This window comes from Leptodactylus fuscus, chromosome 10, assembly GCF_031893055.1.
Source record: "Leptodactylus fuscus isolate aLepFus1 chromosome 10, aLepFus1.hap2, whole genome shotgun sequence".
In the NCBI taxonomy this organism is placed as follows: domain Eukaryota; kingdom Metazoa; phylum Chordata; class Amphibia; order Anura; family Leptodactylidae; genus Leptodactylus; species Leptodactylus fuscus.
The window spans coordinates 55,480,224-55,495,956 of NC_134274.1; the positions used below are offsets into that span (position 1 = coordinate 55,480,224).

General features: G+C 41.9%; 1 protein-coding gene across 1 annotated transcript in view; it reads right to left on the reverse strand.

The window, feature by feature from the left end:
- The window catches only part of PIK3AP1 (phosphoinositide-3-kinase adaptor protein 1), a 79,932-nt gene extending 64,550 nt beyond the window's left edge, over positions 1-15,382 (reverse strand). The window contains exon 1 of the mRNA XM_075288145.1: positions 15,334-15,382. Coding sequence (XP_075144246.1) covers positions 15,334-15,382 — 49 coding nt within the window. The remainder of the gene's footprint in view (positions 1-15,333) is intronic.
- Between the last annotated feature and the right edge of the window lie 351 nt (positions 15,383-15,733).

Below are 15,733 nucleotides of genomic sequence, written 5' to 3' on the forward strand. Positions count from 1 at the left end.
TATAGATATATACTGTATGTGGCCCATTATACTCTATGGAAATTAACATATCCTTAAGAAAATGTGTCATTAGAAAATTATTTCATTTTCTACCCAAGTTTTTATGTTAATTATATACTTTAAGGATTTTAGTTAAAAAAAATATATATTTATTTGTAAAATAAGTACAAATCGTAGTCGTCATCCAAACACTGAACCTCTCACAGAATAAAAATTATGATTTTTAGACATAATTGTCATGTCAAACAAAAAAAAAGTCCTAAATCCTGCAATGTTCACTTTGGCTACCAAGCTTAATTATAGCCTGACACTTGATATTTCTATAGGAGTTTTCTTCACAGCAGTCGCTTTATTCACATCACAGACAGTGATTGCAATACCGTAGAAGATCACACCTCTCCATATAACACCATTGGACTATCTTTGCATCCACTACAGACAATAGATGATGTTACAGTTTATCTGCTCTAACGCTGGGTTCACACCAGCGCCTGAACTCCGTTTTCAGGTTTCATGCAGAAGACGGAAACCTGTCATGCCGAGTCCGGCTGTGAGCGCCAGTGAGCGTTTTATGCGCTCTGCAGCTAAACCATTTTTTTTAAAACCGGACACAGGGTACTGCATATCCGACTCTGTGTCCAGTTTAAAAAAAACTGGTTTCGCCGCGGAGCGCATAAAACGCTCACCGGTGCTCACGGCCGGAGACTTTTCAAACCCATTCAAATGAATGAGTTTGAAAGATGCCGACAGGTTTCCGTCTCCTGCCCCTGTTTTGTGCAGGAAATGGAAACCTGCAGAACGGAGTCCCGGGCGCAAATGTGAACGAGCCCTAAACAGAGAATATCTAGAAAAAAAAACCTCTCCAATACACCTCAGTGAATCAGCACATGTCTATTTCTGTCTATGGACTTGAGCCTGCTTATAAGCATATCAGTAATTGCTATTAATACAGCATAGGAGAAGCTCAAGCAAGATGGCAACCCCATAATTATGTACAGAAAATAGATTTTAAAAAATCTACAATAAAAACAGATTAGTGAGTGGATTATATTTCATCTTTTTTCATATTAGAAATTGACAACAAATTCCACTTACGGGCCTTTTGTACGGAGAGCTGATCAGGAACAAAGGTTAATAACTAGAGATCAGCTGTTCCGAACAGCACGCTCCCATAGAAATGAATGGAAGCACCTGGCACGGCGACCGGCTGCCGGCAAAGTGTACGTGCCAGGTGCTTCCATTCATTTCTATGGGAGCGTGTTGTTCGGAACGGCTGATCCGAACAGTGTTCGCTCATCTCTATTAATAACAGGACTTATTCCCCAATCATTGCCCTAAATAAACATGCTCCCTATGTGACAACAATACCTTAGCAGGTTCTTTGTGGCTGCGATCATACGTGCTGTGATTAAAGGGGTATTCCCATCTCAAGGATCTTATCTAAATTGCCAGCTTATGTAAATTCAAGGGTTTTCCTAAATACGTTGATTTGGAATGCTGCTTTGTATCACAGCTATATGAGATTATTCCACCCCATAGTGTTTCCTTGGTTGCAGGATGGGTGACATGACTCACTGCTCTCTCGAGGGGAAAGGGGTTGAGTTCTCCAGATTGTCCTGGCATAGAAAACTCTAAAACCCTCATGTTTTACACTCGCTGCCTATGGATACAGTGGCTCATGACTATTGTGGTCAGGACTAGACACTGGCATAAACATGGTGCATTTTTGGTACATCTCTGGTGCAATGTGATACACCTTGGTGTATCTAGTTTAGGCTAAAATTCTTCAACATGTTAGACACATGTGTGGGGAGTCTCAGAAAAATGGGCATGGCTTAAATGACTCAAAGTAAGCCAACTAAAATGTGATATAGACAGTCTAAAGGTACGCCAGATTTATCATCCAGTATCAGCCACTGTGATAAATCTGACTTATTTTCAGACCGACTCTCTAAGTTTACACTGTCTAATTATTAGTAAATCTGGTCCGTTGTGTAAGCGCTGGGCAGCTGATAAACATGGATTATTTTTCTCCACTATATGTTTCCAGATATATCAATGTAAATGAATAGGTATAATATAACATGATAAAATAAATCAAATAATTTCCTGTCTTCTTGATGCTAAAATTATAAAGTCATTATTGGTTTATCTGCAGTGTTTAGATAGCACAGCTCAGGAAAATATCCCTGCCATGTGTGATTTGCATATGATTTGCTTTAGTAAATCCACAAATTCTTCTGGAGGGATTTTATTTGCATTATATACAAACTATACTAAGTATCCAGAAACATGCGGTGTAGGTGAATCTGTCTTTAGTTTATATGGCGTTATTGCGTATTAACCAATTACCGTGTGGTAACTATTATCATTCCACTTTCACTTAGGTATGTACGTGAATGTGACCTGCAGGGACGAAAGCCAGCATTGACTAAGGTTAGTCTGCCCTGGTCTTATCGTAGGGAATTATTTTCTGCTTCCTCAATATTTTCACAAATAACTATGACTACCCCTATCTCAGGGATTAATGAGAAGAGGTCATTGTCTAAAGTCTATTCTATTACTTCACATCTTGAAAGAACCATTGTTTCCTGATATTTACCTGTGAGTCCTATTACTTTAATTAGAAGGGGAATTACACAAAGTGGCAAAACAATAGCAAATGTAACCATGGTAGGTATATCACAACAGCATTCTTAGTGAGATGCCAAGGAAATATGTTCTCAGCTCACCCTATAAAACCTTATGTAAATATCTTGTAAATATTTCCTGTTGCCAGTTTATGGAGCAGAAAGTAGTCATCTTCGTGAAGTTGCCAAACCAGGTTTCTGCAGCTTACTTTCCATTCACTTGAATGAGGGCCGAGCTGCAGATAACTTGGTTTGGCCATTACATGGGAAGAATAGGCAAATCTGACTTCCATGATGTAATTAGGATGCCAGTGCCTCAAGTATGCACACCAATAGAGGGCGCTGACTGAGAATGTGCTAGTCTGTCTTCCATGATGTAATTAGGAGTCTCAGTCAAGCACAACCTATAGAGGGCGCTCCCTTTACAAAGAGAGTTGTACCCCACCAATCTGATATAGGTGACCTTTCCTTAGGATATGGTAAGCTAGCAAATTTTTATTGTTTGTTGATGTATCAAATAAGTGGTTATGGACAAACACTGAGGTTTCCATTATTACTATGAAAATTCAATAGGTTTCCCATGAATCTAAATTGGTGACTTGTCTTTAGGATAGTTGTCTGGAACAGGTCTGGTGAGGATCTAACATCCGCACCCTGAACAGGTCAGTTGTTTGAAGTGCTTCACAGACCAGTGATATCAGGTTCATTGGTCACATGGTCTGTTGGCCGCTCAATTCCATTCAAGTGAATGGGGCTGAATTCCAATACCAATTACAGCCGTTATGTATGGCAATGACTGTGCATAGTAGGGGGTTAAGAGGGTGCAGCACTTATTTGAGGGACTTCTTCAACAGCTCATTGTGGTGATGATGGGTGTCCTTCCCCACCCATCTAAAATTGATATATCCTAAAATTGATAACCTATCCCAAGAAGTCTGTCTCTCTTGGTTCCGAATTAATTTCAGGATCATCTGAGTCTAAAACCCAAATTCATTATGGTGTGTTTGAGTCTAGGGTTACAAATAATTTTGAAGTCACTGGGACTAAATTCTCAATTTTAACAGATTGTCAGTAGAACAATCCATATTGGACTATAAGCAATATACTTCAAATACTTTTTTTCTGTTTCCCAATCAGTTTCTCCATTGCTGAGATATTAGCTTTTGTCCTCATACGCTATTGTTTGGTGCAGTGAGGGAATCACACCAAAGAGTCTCCTCCCTGCTATGATGATGTTTTCTATCCATGGGAAATCTGTTTTCATGGATCCCGAATAGACTTTAGTCTACTGTGGGATCTACAAAAATTGACAAAAGTAGGATCTCTTATTTTTTGACCCTTTGTCAAAAGAGATCTTCAATAAGATGGAAAGTGAATATATACATTGCATACTAGGCAGATTTATAAAGCCTGGTGTATCGTGCTCCAGTCTTAATAAACGGCCCGACTGGTGCAGGGACTGAGAGATTTATGAAACTGCAGCCTCTTATCAGTTGGAATAGAAATCAACACCAATCAGGAATTGGTGTAGATTTCCATGAATCTGATGAGCTTAGGATGTCTACATCCCAGAACTCCCCGATTGCCACCTCTCTCCGTTCACATTCGCACAATGTGGCAAGTGAAATGAAGAATTGTAGAATCCCTTTTATAGTTTTTTTCGTTATCTGTACTGAATACATTTCATACATACATTGATAGTTCCTCTTTCTCATAGAGCCTTTACCTTCACCCTCTATTCATGGGTGACCCCACTGGTTTAACCAGACCTGTATTTCCCGCTTGACTGTAAGAAGACTATATCTGTAGCATCTGCTATAGAAAGAGCAAACATTAGTGTCTATTCTCCGACAATCTGTCAATGGAGGATAGCTCCAAGATAGACAGCAGCCAACCTCGTGTGTTGTCACCTGAACCGTCTACAGTGTGTTCTGTAATACAAGGCCTACTTCTTCAATTTCACCATACTAACAAAATACTAGTCTATTGATATATTAGAGGATGGCATGGTTTAAGAAAGGTAAACTTGTTATTACAGGCTATTTGTTGTGATATTATTTTATAAAACTCTTTAAATGGTCACTATTTTCAAAACTTTGTATAAATTGTACAAGTAGATATAAGAGAATTTGCAATACATCTTTTAAGATAATAATGCTTCTTTTTCCACTTATCAGGCTTGTTTCCTCTAAACTCCATTCCCAATAAACTGACTGAAACTCACTGAAGTGTCAAATTATAGCTCACAATAGAAGTCTATAGAGAGGGCTGGAGGGAGAAGGAAGAGCAGCGTGAGATAGGAGAGATATAAGTAGAGACAGAAACTCATGAGGTAAATAAAAAAAAAAAAAAATACAAATTCTAGCCCCAAGTGCTTTAGTCACATAAATACAGGTCAGTACATTTCTATAATGTCAGAGTCAGTTCTTCTCTACTTTCTTATGTCAGACATCATGGCAAATCCTCCCTGTGAATGAAGTGTCTATGCGGCTACCAGAGATTGCAGTGTACTGCATCCCCATAGCAATGAATGGCGCACCTGTAGGGAAACTAGCAGTCCCTGTTCTCCTGATAACAGGGGGATCCAGAGGCCAGACCCCTGTGACTCTTATCTCCTGTCATGTGAATGGAGAACAAGTCTCTGTAATGAGGCAACCTATTTAAACGGGTTGTCCAGGCAAAAATGGACTACCCATTTAATTTATAAATAAGACTGGGGTAGTGAAGAAAAAAAAAAAAAAAACTTTCCACGGTGCTTTGGTGCCTCCCAGCGCTGTCTGGTCTTCTTGGTCCAGTGTTGACGTGTGGCAGAAGTCCCATAATCAGCGGCCTCATGGAAGGGCAGGCAATTACATCACGGGTCTCTTCCTGAGCCCTGCTAAGGCCGCTGATTGAGCAGTTTCACTCTGAGAAGACGCCAAAGCAGAAGACCAGACTACGCTGGGAGGACACTGGAGCACCATGGACAGGTATGATTTTTTTTTTACATATTTTTCTTCCCCTGACCTATATAAAAAAAAAAATGTTTTTACTTTTTTATTTTGGCAAAATTCCATAAGTCATAACTTTTTTTTATTTTTATGCCAATAAAGTTTGTTTGAGGGCTTGTATTTTGTGGGATATGTTTTACTTTTCAATGGCAACTTTTTGGGATACTTGACTAAAAATTATATTTTCCCTATCTGAGATGGAAAACACACCAAGTTTCAAACTGCATTATACATTTTACACCATTCCTTATAGAGCATAACTAACATATTATTCTTATTCTATGGGCCAGTACAATCACGGTACTACCAAACTTATATCATTTTTTTGCGGTTTACTAATTTTGAATAATATAAACACTTTCGTAAAATAAATATATAAATAAATGATAATAATAATAAAAAAAGAGAGCCATAATTTTATTATTTTCCCATCAATGTTGCTGGTCGAGGGCTTGTTTTTTGTGAGACAAGCTCCACTTTTATTGATACCATTCTTCAATACATAAAACTTTTAAGAACTTTATATTCAATTTTTTGTTTCAAGATGATAAAAGAACCTTATTTCTGGCATACTTTTTTACAATATTCACCATAATGGATAAATAATGTGTCATTTCTAATATTAAACATGTATTTTACCAAGTTACGTCAAACGCCTTGAGGCACATGGCTATATTGTCTTCTAGACTTATTCTGTACCTTTGTTTTTATAGGGTTTATTGTATTCTTCATATTTAATTTGGCAGACTGCTAATAGTATTTAGCCAAGATATACTTTTCACTACAGACTGCCTTGAACTGAGTTGTTACTGGTATTTCAAGTTCTCAAGACTGACCTTTTTCCACCAGAAGTTTCAAGGGATTATGATTTTATGCAAATAAAGCTACCTGCATTGTTAGATAATGAAAAGTTGTTCAATGTTTCGGTAAAACGATTTTGTGTTATTTACAAAGTCTGAAGACAAATACCTCTTCTCCTGTTTATCAATAAGTTAATACTGTTGTATCGTGTGCAGACTATGTGCTAAATAGATCAGCAATTGTCCAGAAAGACTACTAATATTTATTGGTGTAGATAAAATGTATCAGCCACACGGCATAGTCTAGCGTTCGGGTTCAGTGGCCATCTTCTTCACTTGACCGCTGGTGTCGGGAATTCCTGGTGGTATGTATCCATGCACTAATCGTATAAATGGCACAACTAGGTCCACAGGAGCGTGGTTATAAAAGTGACAACCTCTCTAACATCTGTGATTAGCATATTCTGCCCGCTGCTTGACAAACAGAACTGGGAGAAAGTGATTTATTGAGAAGTTCAAATTGCTTCTGGAATGAATAATTACTAATTAAAATATGTAGCATATTTGTAGCTACAATATATAGCATAAAATATATGTAGCATATGTTAAATGAAGAATATGTGAATCAGCCCTGAGTATATATACAAACAACATGGTATATGGTATAACCGTGCCTTGTCTTTGACTTGGAAGTATTTTGCTTAAAGTATTAGGGAATTTCAATATGATTGGTTGCTTAAAGGGGTTCTCCAGATCGGACATGTAGATGACGAAATGAGGATAGCCCACCTATTATTGGTTTGTGGAGATCTGACTCCTGACAGTATAATGAAGGGGTTTCTGTGGCTGGTACCATAGCTTAGTTCCTTCAGCATGAATTGGTCTGGGCTGCTGTGTCAGGGTCAGTTGAACCCTCGTCGATTTACATTGAAACCCTTTTATACTCTATTAGTGGTTAAATCGATTGCAATTCTTATACAATTTGTAACTTTTTTAATGAACACATTTAACTAATGTAACAAATTATTTTCTATATTCTAAGTTCAGACTTTCAGCAACAAGCACACATTTTAATGCACTCCGTACTGAGCTGAATGAAAAAGAGGAACTTTCAAAGGAGGAAATATATGTTTTTTTTAGAGAACGATTTACGGTAAATGAAAAACAGTACATACCTCTGGATGCCATTTTGGATATTGAAAAAACAATGATGTTTCAGCTTCAATAGTCTTTAAGGCAACATAATAATTATCCTTATCATAACCCCATGTCTAAGCAGTGTCATTGTGTGTCTTCTCAGAAGCCCATGAAATTCTTCTGTTTGCCTCCATGTATGATCGCAGTCCAATACAAAGCGTATAAGTGTGCAGAGCCAAGATCCTTGCAGTAGTCGAGTCAGGGGAATCTAGCAATGAAGGAACAAGTGCAGGCACCTGCCGCTGAGTGTGAGCAGATAGTTACTGTAACACACTGCATACTACTATACTTCCTGATTTTCACTCCTCCAATACTTCCTGTGTTGAGGCTCACTGGCAGTAGTGACAAATTCTAAGCACAGCCCCCTCACCAAGAGAACTGAGTTTCAGCCACCATAGTTGGCCAAGTGTCATAGGTTCACAAGTACAAATACTTATCCACTATCATTATACAGTCCGCAGCTATGCAAATATATTGATAAGAGGATTTTGAAGGGCATTTCTTCCACTGCACCTTTGGACACCCTTCTGGCTCCCCTAGGACTGTTGCATCCCCTTCCCCTCTATGGTCCTCTCTTCCTTTTTTTCATAATTATTTTTTCCCTTCACCCCCTCTTGTGTATATAATCTTTCTGATAGCTCCTTTTACTGTTTAATGTATTTCTAACAGCAAGGAACCACCAAGCCAGTCCATCTTATCGTAGTAAACTTGATCTACTGATAAACCTTGTGGGTTCTATAGAATATATATGGACAGATATCAACGACATTCCTAAATCGTATGTGAATATTGTGCTGAAACTAACAGCAGGACTAACCATCTGACAATAGAGATCCTAGTTAGCATACTGGGTATTGGGTATTGATACTAATAGAAATAATTGCTTAGGAATGGTGGGGAACAGAGAGAATGGTACAACTGTGCTGGACAGTGGAGCCGTGCCTATTGAAGTATGCAAAGAGATAATGGTGAAAGGCTACCTTTAAGTTTAAACTATGCAATTTTGTAATAAAGTTGTCTGATTTTTAGAGAATGACAGCTTTCACCTTTTACTACAAAGGAATCACTGGTCATACTGCAGCAATATTTGCATTTTTTAAAAAGTTGCATTTAAAATGAATGGTCCTCCTCTTCACGGCATCGCCAGCTGCAAGTATCTTCAGTAAGATCCAAATCCCACACCTGCGCAGTATGCTTTGGAAGGAAATAAAGAAGGTCGGCAGAGCATACAGTGCATGCAAAGAGGAGGAGCATTCATTTGCAAAAAGGGGGCGTCCCTGAACGGCAAGGTGGTGACATCCGGAGCACAGGTTATAACATTCCCTGTGCTCCCTGAGCTTAATTAGCATACCAGAAAAAAAAGGATTTAATAAAAAAAAAACGGCTGTCAGAAACAGAAGAGGAAAGATAGGACTGGAATAGCCTTTCTATAGGCTATTGCAACATGTGCTTAGTTAAACATACATATATCTAATGATAGACTCCCTTTAAAAAACATCTCCTACGACTATAGTGCTGTGGTACTTCTCTACCTGAGGAGACATTAGACAGTGCATGTTGGCACTGAGGGTGCACTATGCTGTGTGTGGTGGCACTGAGGGTGCACTATGCTGTGTGTGGTGGCACTGAGGGTACACTATGCTGTGTCTGGAGGCACTGAGGGGCATGATACTGTGTCTGGGGGCACTGAAGGAGCTATTAAACTGTGAGTGGGGGCACTGAGGAAGTATACTATATGTTACTATGGGGTCTTTATTCCATAGGATAAGCACTTAAAGGGCATTATAGTGTGTGGGGTCTCCAAGGAGGCATTATTCATAGTTCCCACTCTCCCAGAACTTTCAAGGGCTCCTGCATTCACTGGGCTCTTAGTCATTTTTTATGTAACTTGGGTACATTATGTGCTAGTCGCATCACAAAAAAGGACATAACCCATAACCAGTGCATTGCATGGCTGTATCACAAAAAGATACATGACATGTGCAAGAAGGGGGTTGGCTTTTTCAAAAAGGGCCATGGTGACCTCTAAAATTTCTACTCTGCCCTTCACAATGAAGTGAATCATGTCTCATGCCTCCCAACATAACCTTTCTCACCATTACCTTATAATGCAATCTGCAGGGGTAGATCTTGATGTCCGTCACTTTGAGGGGAAGAATAGTGTTTCATGCTGTACTATTCTTATTATCAAATCACATATTTATAACTGATCACTACTTTGGGGGTTGTTATTTGGAACTTGGTTCTTTAGTATTAAAGGGAGTCTACTACCTTCCTCAAGCATATTCAAGTGTCACCACCATGTTACAGAGCACATTACAGTGAACATACCGCTGTTTTGTATGTCAGTTTTCTAGATTTGGACTAAAACAACTTTTAAATCTTATGCAAATGAGGCAGTTGGTGCACTTGAGACTGATCTTCAACCTTGGGGTACTGCTCTTGCCGCTTAAGTAGCCTGGGTAATATCAGATCCCACTGCACAAAGTGGGGCAGGCAGGACATGGCAGAGGTCTGAGTTGCAAGAGCAGTGCTCCAGGGAGCTTAAGGCCCACCCCCATGGCACCAATTGCCTCATTTACATAGCAATTCAAAGTTCTTCATTCTCATTCTCAAAATCTACAAAAATACACATAACAAAGGTATGTTGTTTATCACTGCGCTATGTAACATGGTGGAATGTCCTATCTTGGTTTTAATTCCAGGCCATGTCATTAGGTTTTTAGAAAACCAGTTGTTGCTCTATAGGGAGCTACCTTCCAAAAGGGAGCATTAGATCAAGTTTTGCTTTTTCCACCAAGGTGAAAATTATTTGCATATTTCTTCCCAGAATTATTTGCAGAACATGTATGGTCTGTAAGACGCTGCACACCGTAAGGTGGCCTTTATACTTAAGACACAGTACCCCTTCTGACCCACGTCTATGATCTCCCACCCAGCCAACCGGTACCCTGCTTGTTACTGATGAGGGGCAATATCAATGAAAGAGCTGTCTGCAGATGGGTCTCTCTTCCTTTACTCCAACTACAAGTGACTATTGACCTGACCACAAAGATTGTGAATGATCAACCACTGCTGCCCCAGTGTTAAGAGGAATGCTGAGAGGATCGATGAAAGAGTATACAGAGACCAGCCAGCCTGTAGCCAAAGGACACCACGAGGGTGGGAGTGGGATGGGGGGGCAACTGAGTGAGAGTGTATACAAGCTAAACTCCTTTGCTGTGAGTAATGGAGAAGGGAATGTGTTTTGTGACTGCGCTTTGCTCTGCAACCTGTGTCCCCATTGAAAGACTGTAACGTAACCACTAAGCCAATTGCATCATTAGCCTCTTTAATTATTAGGACACCTTCTTCAGGTGTGTGTTTGTGAGTAAAGCATTGTTCAAGTTCAATTCACCTGGGAGTTTGTGACATCCTTGAGTGGAACCATAGATATACCATTTATAAGACCAAATATACCCAATCTGACCCCTAAGATATGCCTCAGTGATGAGGGCTTGCAGATTGTTTTTTGGAACCCATAGAGGACGCAGATGAGTTGAATACAGTAGTGAAGCTGGAGCAGACAGCTCCTGTTTCACCATTATTCTCCCGCAAGATCCAGCTTCAGGAGCTGTAATCGCGATGTGATAATGTCACTCACATCGCGCCTGTAGCTCCCTCAACACTGTGGAACAAGAGCACTGAGACAGAGCAGCAGGGCAGAGAGGAGAGAATACCAGAGTTTTTTTATGTTAAACGTTGGCAGATGAAGAGGGACATTAAACTGTGGTTGCAGATGGAGGGGGAAAATATACTGGGGAGGCATATGAGGGGGACATTAAACTTTGGGGGCAGATAGAGGAAGAGACAGATAAAGGAGGCATTAAACTGTGGGTCTAGATGGAGGGGAACAATAAACTGTGGAGGCATATGAAGAGGGACATTAAATTGGGGGGGCATATGAGGGGAACATTAAACTTTGGGGGCAGATATAGGAAGACATTAAACTTTGGGGACAGTTGAAAAAGGACATTAAACTGGGGGCAGATGGAGGGGCATTGCCTCAGTTTATTGTCCCCCACCAGCTAATCCCACAGTTTAATGTCCCCCTCCAGCTGCCCCTATGTATTAATGTCCCCCTCCAGTTGCCCCCATGATATAATGTCCCCCTCCAGTTGCCCCACTTTAATGTCCCCCACCAGCTAATTCCACAGTTTAAAGTCCCTCTCCAACTGCCCCAGTTTAATGTCCCCCTTTACTTGCCCCTACTTAAAACTAAGGTAGCTGGAGGGGGACATTAAAGTATGGAGCAGCTGGAGGGTGACATTAAACTGTGGGTGCACCAGGAGAGAGACCTTATACAGTGGGGTCGATTTGAGGAGAACATTATAATATGGGGCCATATAATATTAGCATACCTCCCAACCGTCCCGAATTTCCGCGGGACATTCACGATTTGGGTGACATGTCCCGCGGTCCCGGTTGGAGGGAGGTATGTCCCGATTTCAACTCAGATCTGCGTCCAGAGGACGCAGATCTGAGTTGAACACATATGCGGCTGAAGCAAGGAGCTGGCACAGGTCAGCTCCTCACTTTGCCGCTGCGCGCCTCTCTCGCTGACACATGCGGCTGTGTCAGCTCCTTCCTTCAGCCGCATGTGTCAGCGAGAGAGGCACGCAGCGGTGAAGCGAGGAGCTGACTTGTGTCAGCTCCTTGCTTCAGCCGCATATATGTCAGCGAGAGAGGCGCGCAGAGAGCGGCGAGGGAGCGGAGGAGAAGGTAAGTTTAATGTGGAGGTGGAACGTGAATCTGGGGGCAGATGAAGGAGAGGACGGCATGGCACTGGGGGCAGAGATGGAGAGGACGGCATGACACTGGCGGCAGAGATGGAGAGGACAGCATGACACTGGGGGCAGAGATGGAGAGGACGGCATGACACTGGGGGCAGAGATGGAGAGGACGGCATGACACTGGGAGCAGAGATGTGGGGACATGAATCTGGGGGCAGAGATGGAGAGGACATGAATCTGGGGGCAGAGATGGAGGGGGGACATGAATCTGGGGGGACATGAATCTGGGGGCAGAGATGGAGGGACATGAATCTGGGGGCAGAGATGGAGGGGACATGAAACTGGGGGCAGAGATGTGGGGACATGAATCTGGGGGCAGAGATGGAAGGGGGACATGAAACTGGGGGCAGATGAAGGGTGTATATGAAACTGGGGGAGAGATAGAGGGGGGACATATAATTTACGGGTGACTGTAGGAGAATTATACTGTGTGTGGGCACATGAAAAATTAATGAGTGGGTGGAGTCAACACAAAAGTGGGTGGGGCTAAATTCGCCGCGTAGCGCGCCGCACATTTTGTCCCTCTTTCAGTTCTTCAAAAGTTGGGAGGTTTGTATTAGGGTTATTGTGTGGGGAGCACAAAGAGAAATGGATAAAAATAGGTGGAGTCAATTTAGAAGTGGGATGGGGCTAAACTTGCCGCAGTGTGCTATGTAGAAGCTACTATTAGTTATCACGGTGTATAAATGAATTACACATATTAAAAGTAAAACAATGTTGTGTTATTTAAGCTTATTGTACAAGTATAATACTTTTCAAATACTGATTGGATAGTACAAATGAATGTTTGTACAAGGATAAGGCTGGAAATTCCCGAGGTTGTGGAGAATATTTTCTGTGTTGGGTTTTATTTTTCCTTCCTTATATAAGGTAGAAAATCAGTTTGCTGGAAATACCTACAATACCTGCACGCTAACCTCTGCAAAGTACACCAAGAGCACTCAATGCAGATATATTACAAGGTGGGTGTCAGAGTTTAAGGGATTTTATATTAATGACTTATACACTTGAAAGGAGTTGCAATACCAGACACCAGTGGACTTAAATGAACGCTAGGTTCACACCTGTGTTCGGGTTTCTGTTCAGGGATCCGCTTGGGGACCCCCAGTTGGAAATCTAATGCGCTTAAAGAGGACCTTTCACCACTTTTGGGCACATGCAGTGTTATATACTGCTGGAAAGCTGACAGTGCGCTGAGTTCAGCGCACTGTCGGCTTTCCCGATCTGTGCCCGGTGTAAAGAGCTTACGGTGCCGATACCGTAGTGCTCTATGGTCAGAAGGGCGTTTCTGACCATTAGCCAGGAACGTCCTTCTGCCTCGCTGCGCCTATCACGCTGTGCTGTGCAGCGGGGAGGAACTCCCCCCTCCCGCTCCTGATAATACTCGTCTATGGACGAGCGCTGTGAGCAGAGGGAGGGGGCGTTCCTCCCCGCTCCACAGTACAGCGCGATAGGCGCCGCGAGGCAGAAGGACGTCTCTGGCTAATGGTCAGAAACGCCCTTCTGACCATAGAGCACTACGGTACCGGCACCGTAAGCTCTTTACACCGGGCACAGATCGGGAAAGCCGACAGTGCGCTGAACTCAGCGCACTGTCAGCTTTCCAGCAGTATATAACACTGCATGTGCCCAAAAGTGGTGAAAGGTCCTCTTTAAAAAAGTGGTTACCCTCGGAAAACCCCAGATCTCATAGACTATAATGCATACCTCCCAATGGTCCCAGGACAGTCTCTGATTTGGGGTTGTGTCCCGCGGTCCCGGTTGGCGGGATGTATGTCCTGTATTCAACTCATCTGCATCTGGAGAGGGCACAAATGAGTTGAATACAATGGTGAAGCAGTAGCGGACAGTCCCCGCCTCACCACGGTGTGCTGCGTGTCACAGGATGGGGAGGGGCCACTCCAAGGAGGGTGGGATCTCTTCCATCACAGCTCTGTGCTCTATAGAGGAAGACCTCACAACTTAACTTTTAATTCTACTACTAAAAATAAAACCATGCAAACAAAATAATTAATAATAACACATGTATGTATATGGTACTATCTACCGCATGGACAGCTATTTGGTTACGTATCACATGCAAACACCGAAGGAAATCATTTATGAACTCAGGAAAAATGTAGCAAGTTCAAAACACTAAGATGTGTTAAATTATAGTTGTCTACTGACCATATGATAATGGATACAAGCCTTATACAATTGTGGATTTGCTACTGTGGATATTGAATTTCCTTGTCATCTGTAGTTTTTGCTGTTTATATTCTATAGAGGAGGAACAGAAAGCAGTAAGGACTTCATGGTGGAAGGGGAGTGTTAGATTGTATAGCATGGAACTGCATGTTGGAGGAGGCTGAGGTGAGGGAGTGATGTATTTACATGGGACTGTATCCTGGAGGGTCTGTGGGATTGGATTCATATTTAGGGTGGGATAGGAGTCCCTGGGGTACCGTTGGCATTAAGGAAGACAGGATCTTTTGGATTCTGCTGGCATCTGATGGAGGGTAGGGGTCTTTGGGGTGTTGCTGGCATCTGAAGGAGGTCAGGGGTCCTTAAACTGGGGACAACTGGAGGCAGATCCTCAATAGTGACCACCCCATCTTAAGTGTTTCAAACTGAAATTAAAAATGCCGGCGGCATCGGGAGCCGGAGTTAGCTGTAACACACAGCTAACATCCTGCTCCTTAACCCCCGATCGAAGCTGCGCTTCAATTGGGGGTTTTAACCCTTTGAATACGGCAAACAAACATGTCCGCCTTATTCAATGGGCTCTGCCGGGTTAAGAGGCCCCTGGGCACCCCCTCAGTGAGATTGGGGGGTGCCCATATGAAGTATCTGCAGCCTGGGGTCTGGACAGTGACCCAGGCTGCCTGCAGCTCCCACATACCTGGCTGCTCCTGCCTTGTGTTGGAGGCAGTTACTCTATGTGTCTGCATAGAGTAACTTCCTCTATAGACTGCAATACAAATGTATTACTCGTCTATAATGCTGAATCAGCAATCCAGTGGATCACTGGTTCAGGTTCCCTAGTGGGACATCAATTAAAAAAAAAAAAAAAAAAAAAAAAGAATTTAAGTCTATGAAAAATAAATAAATAATTAATCAAGCAAAGAAACAATGATTTTTGTGCCATCTCGCCTTAATAAAATGCTTATCAAAAAAAGCTTATCAAAAAGTCACACCTGCCCCAAAACAGTACCAATAAAAAGCACAGATCGTCCTGCAAAAAATAACCCCTCAACCAACTCTGTCAACCGAAAAAAAAAAAAAATGCTACACATCTCAGA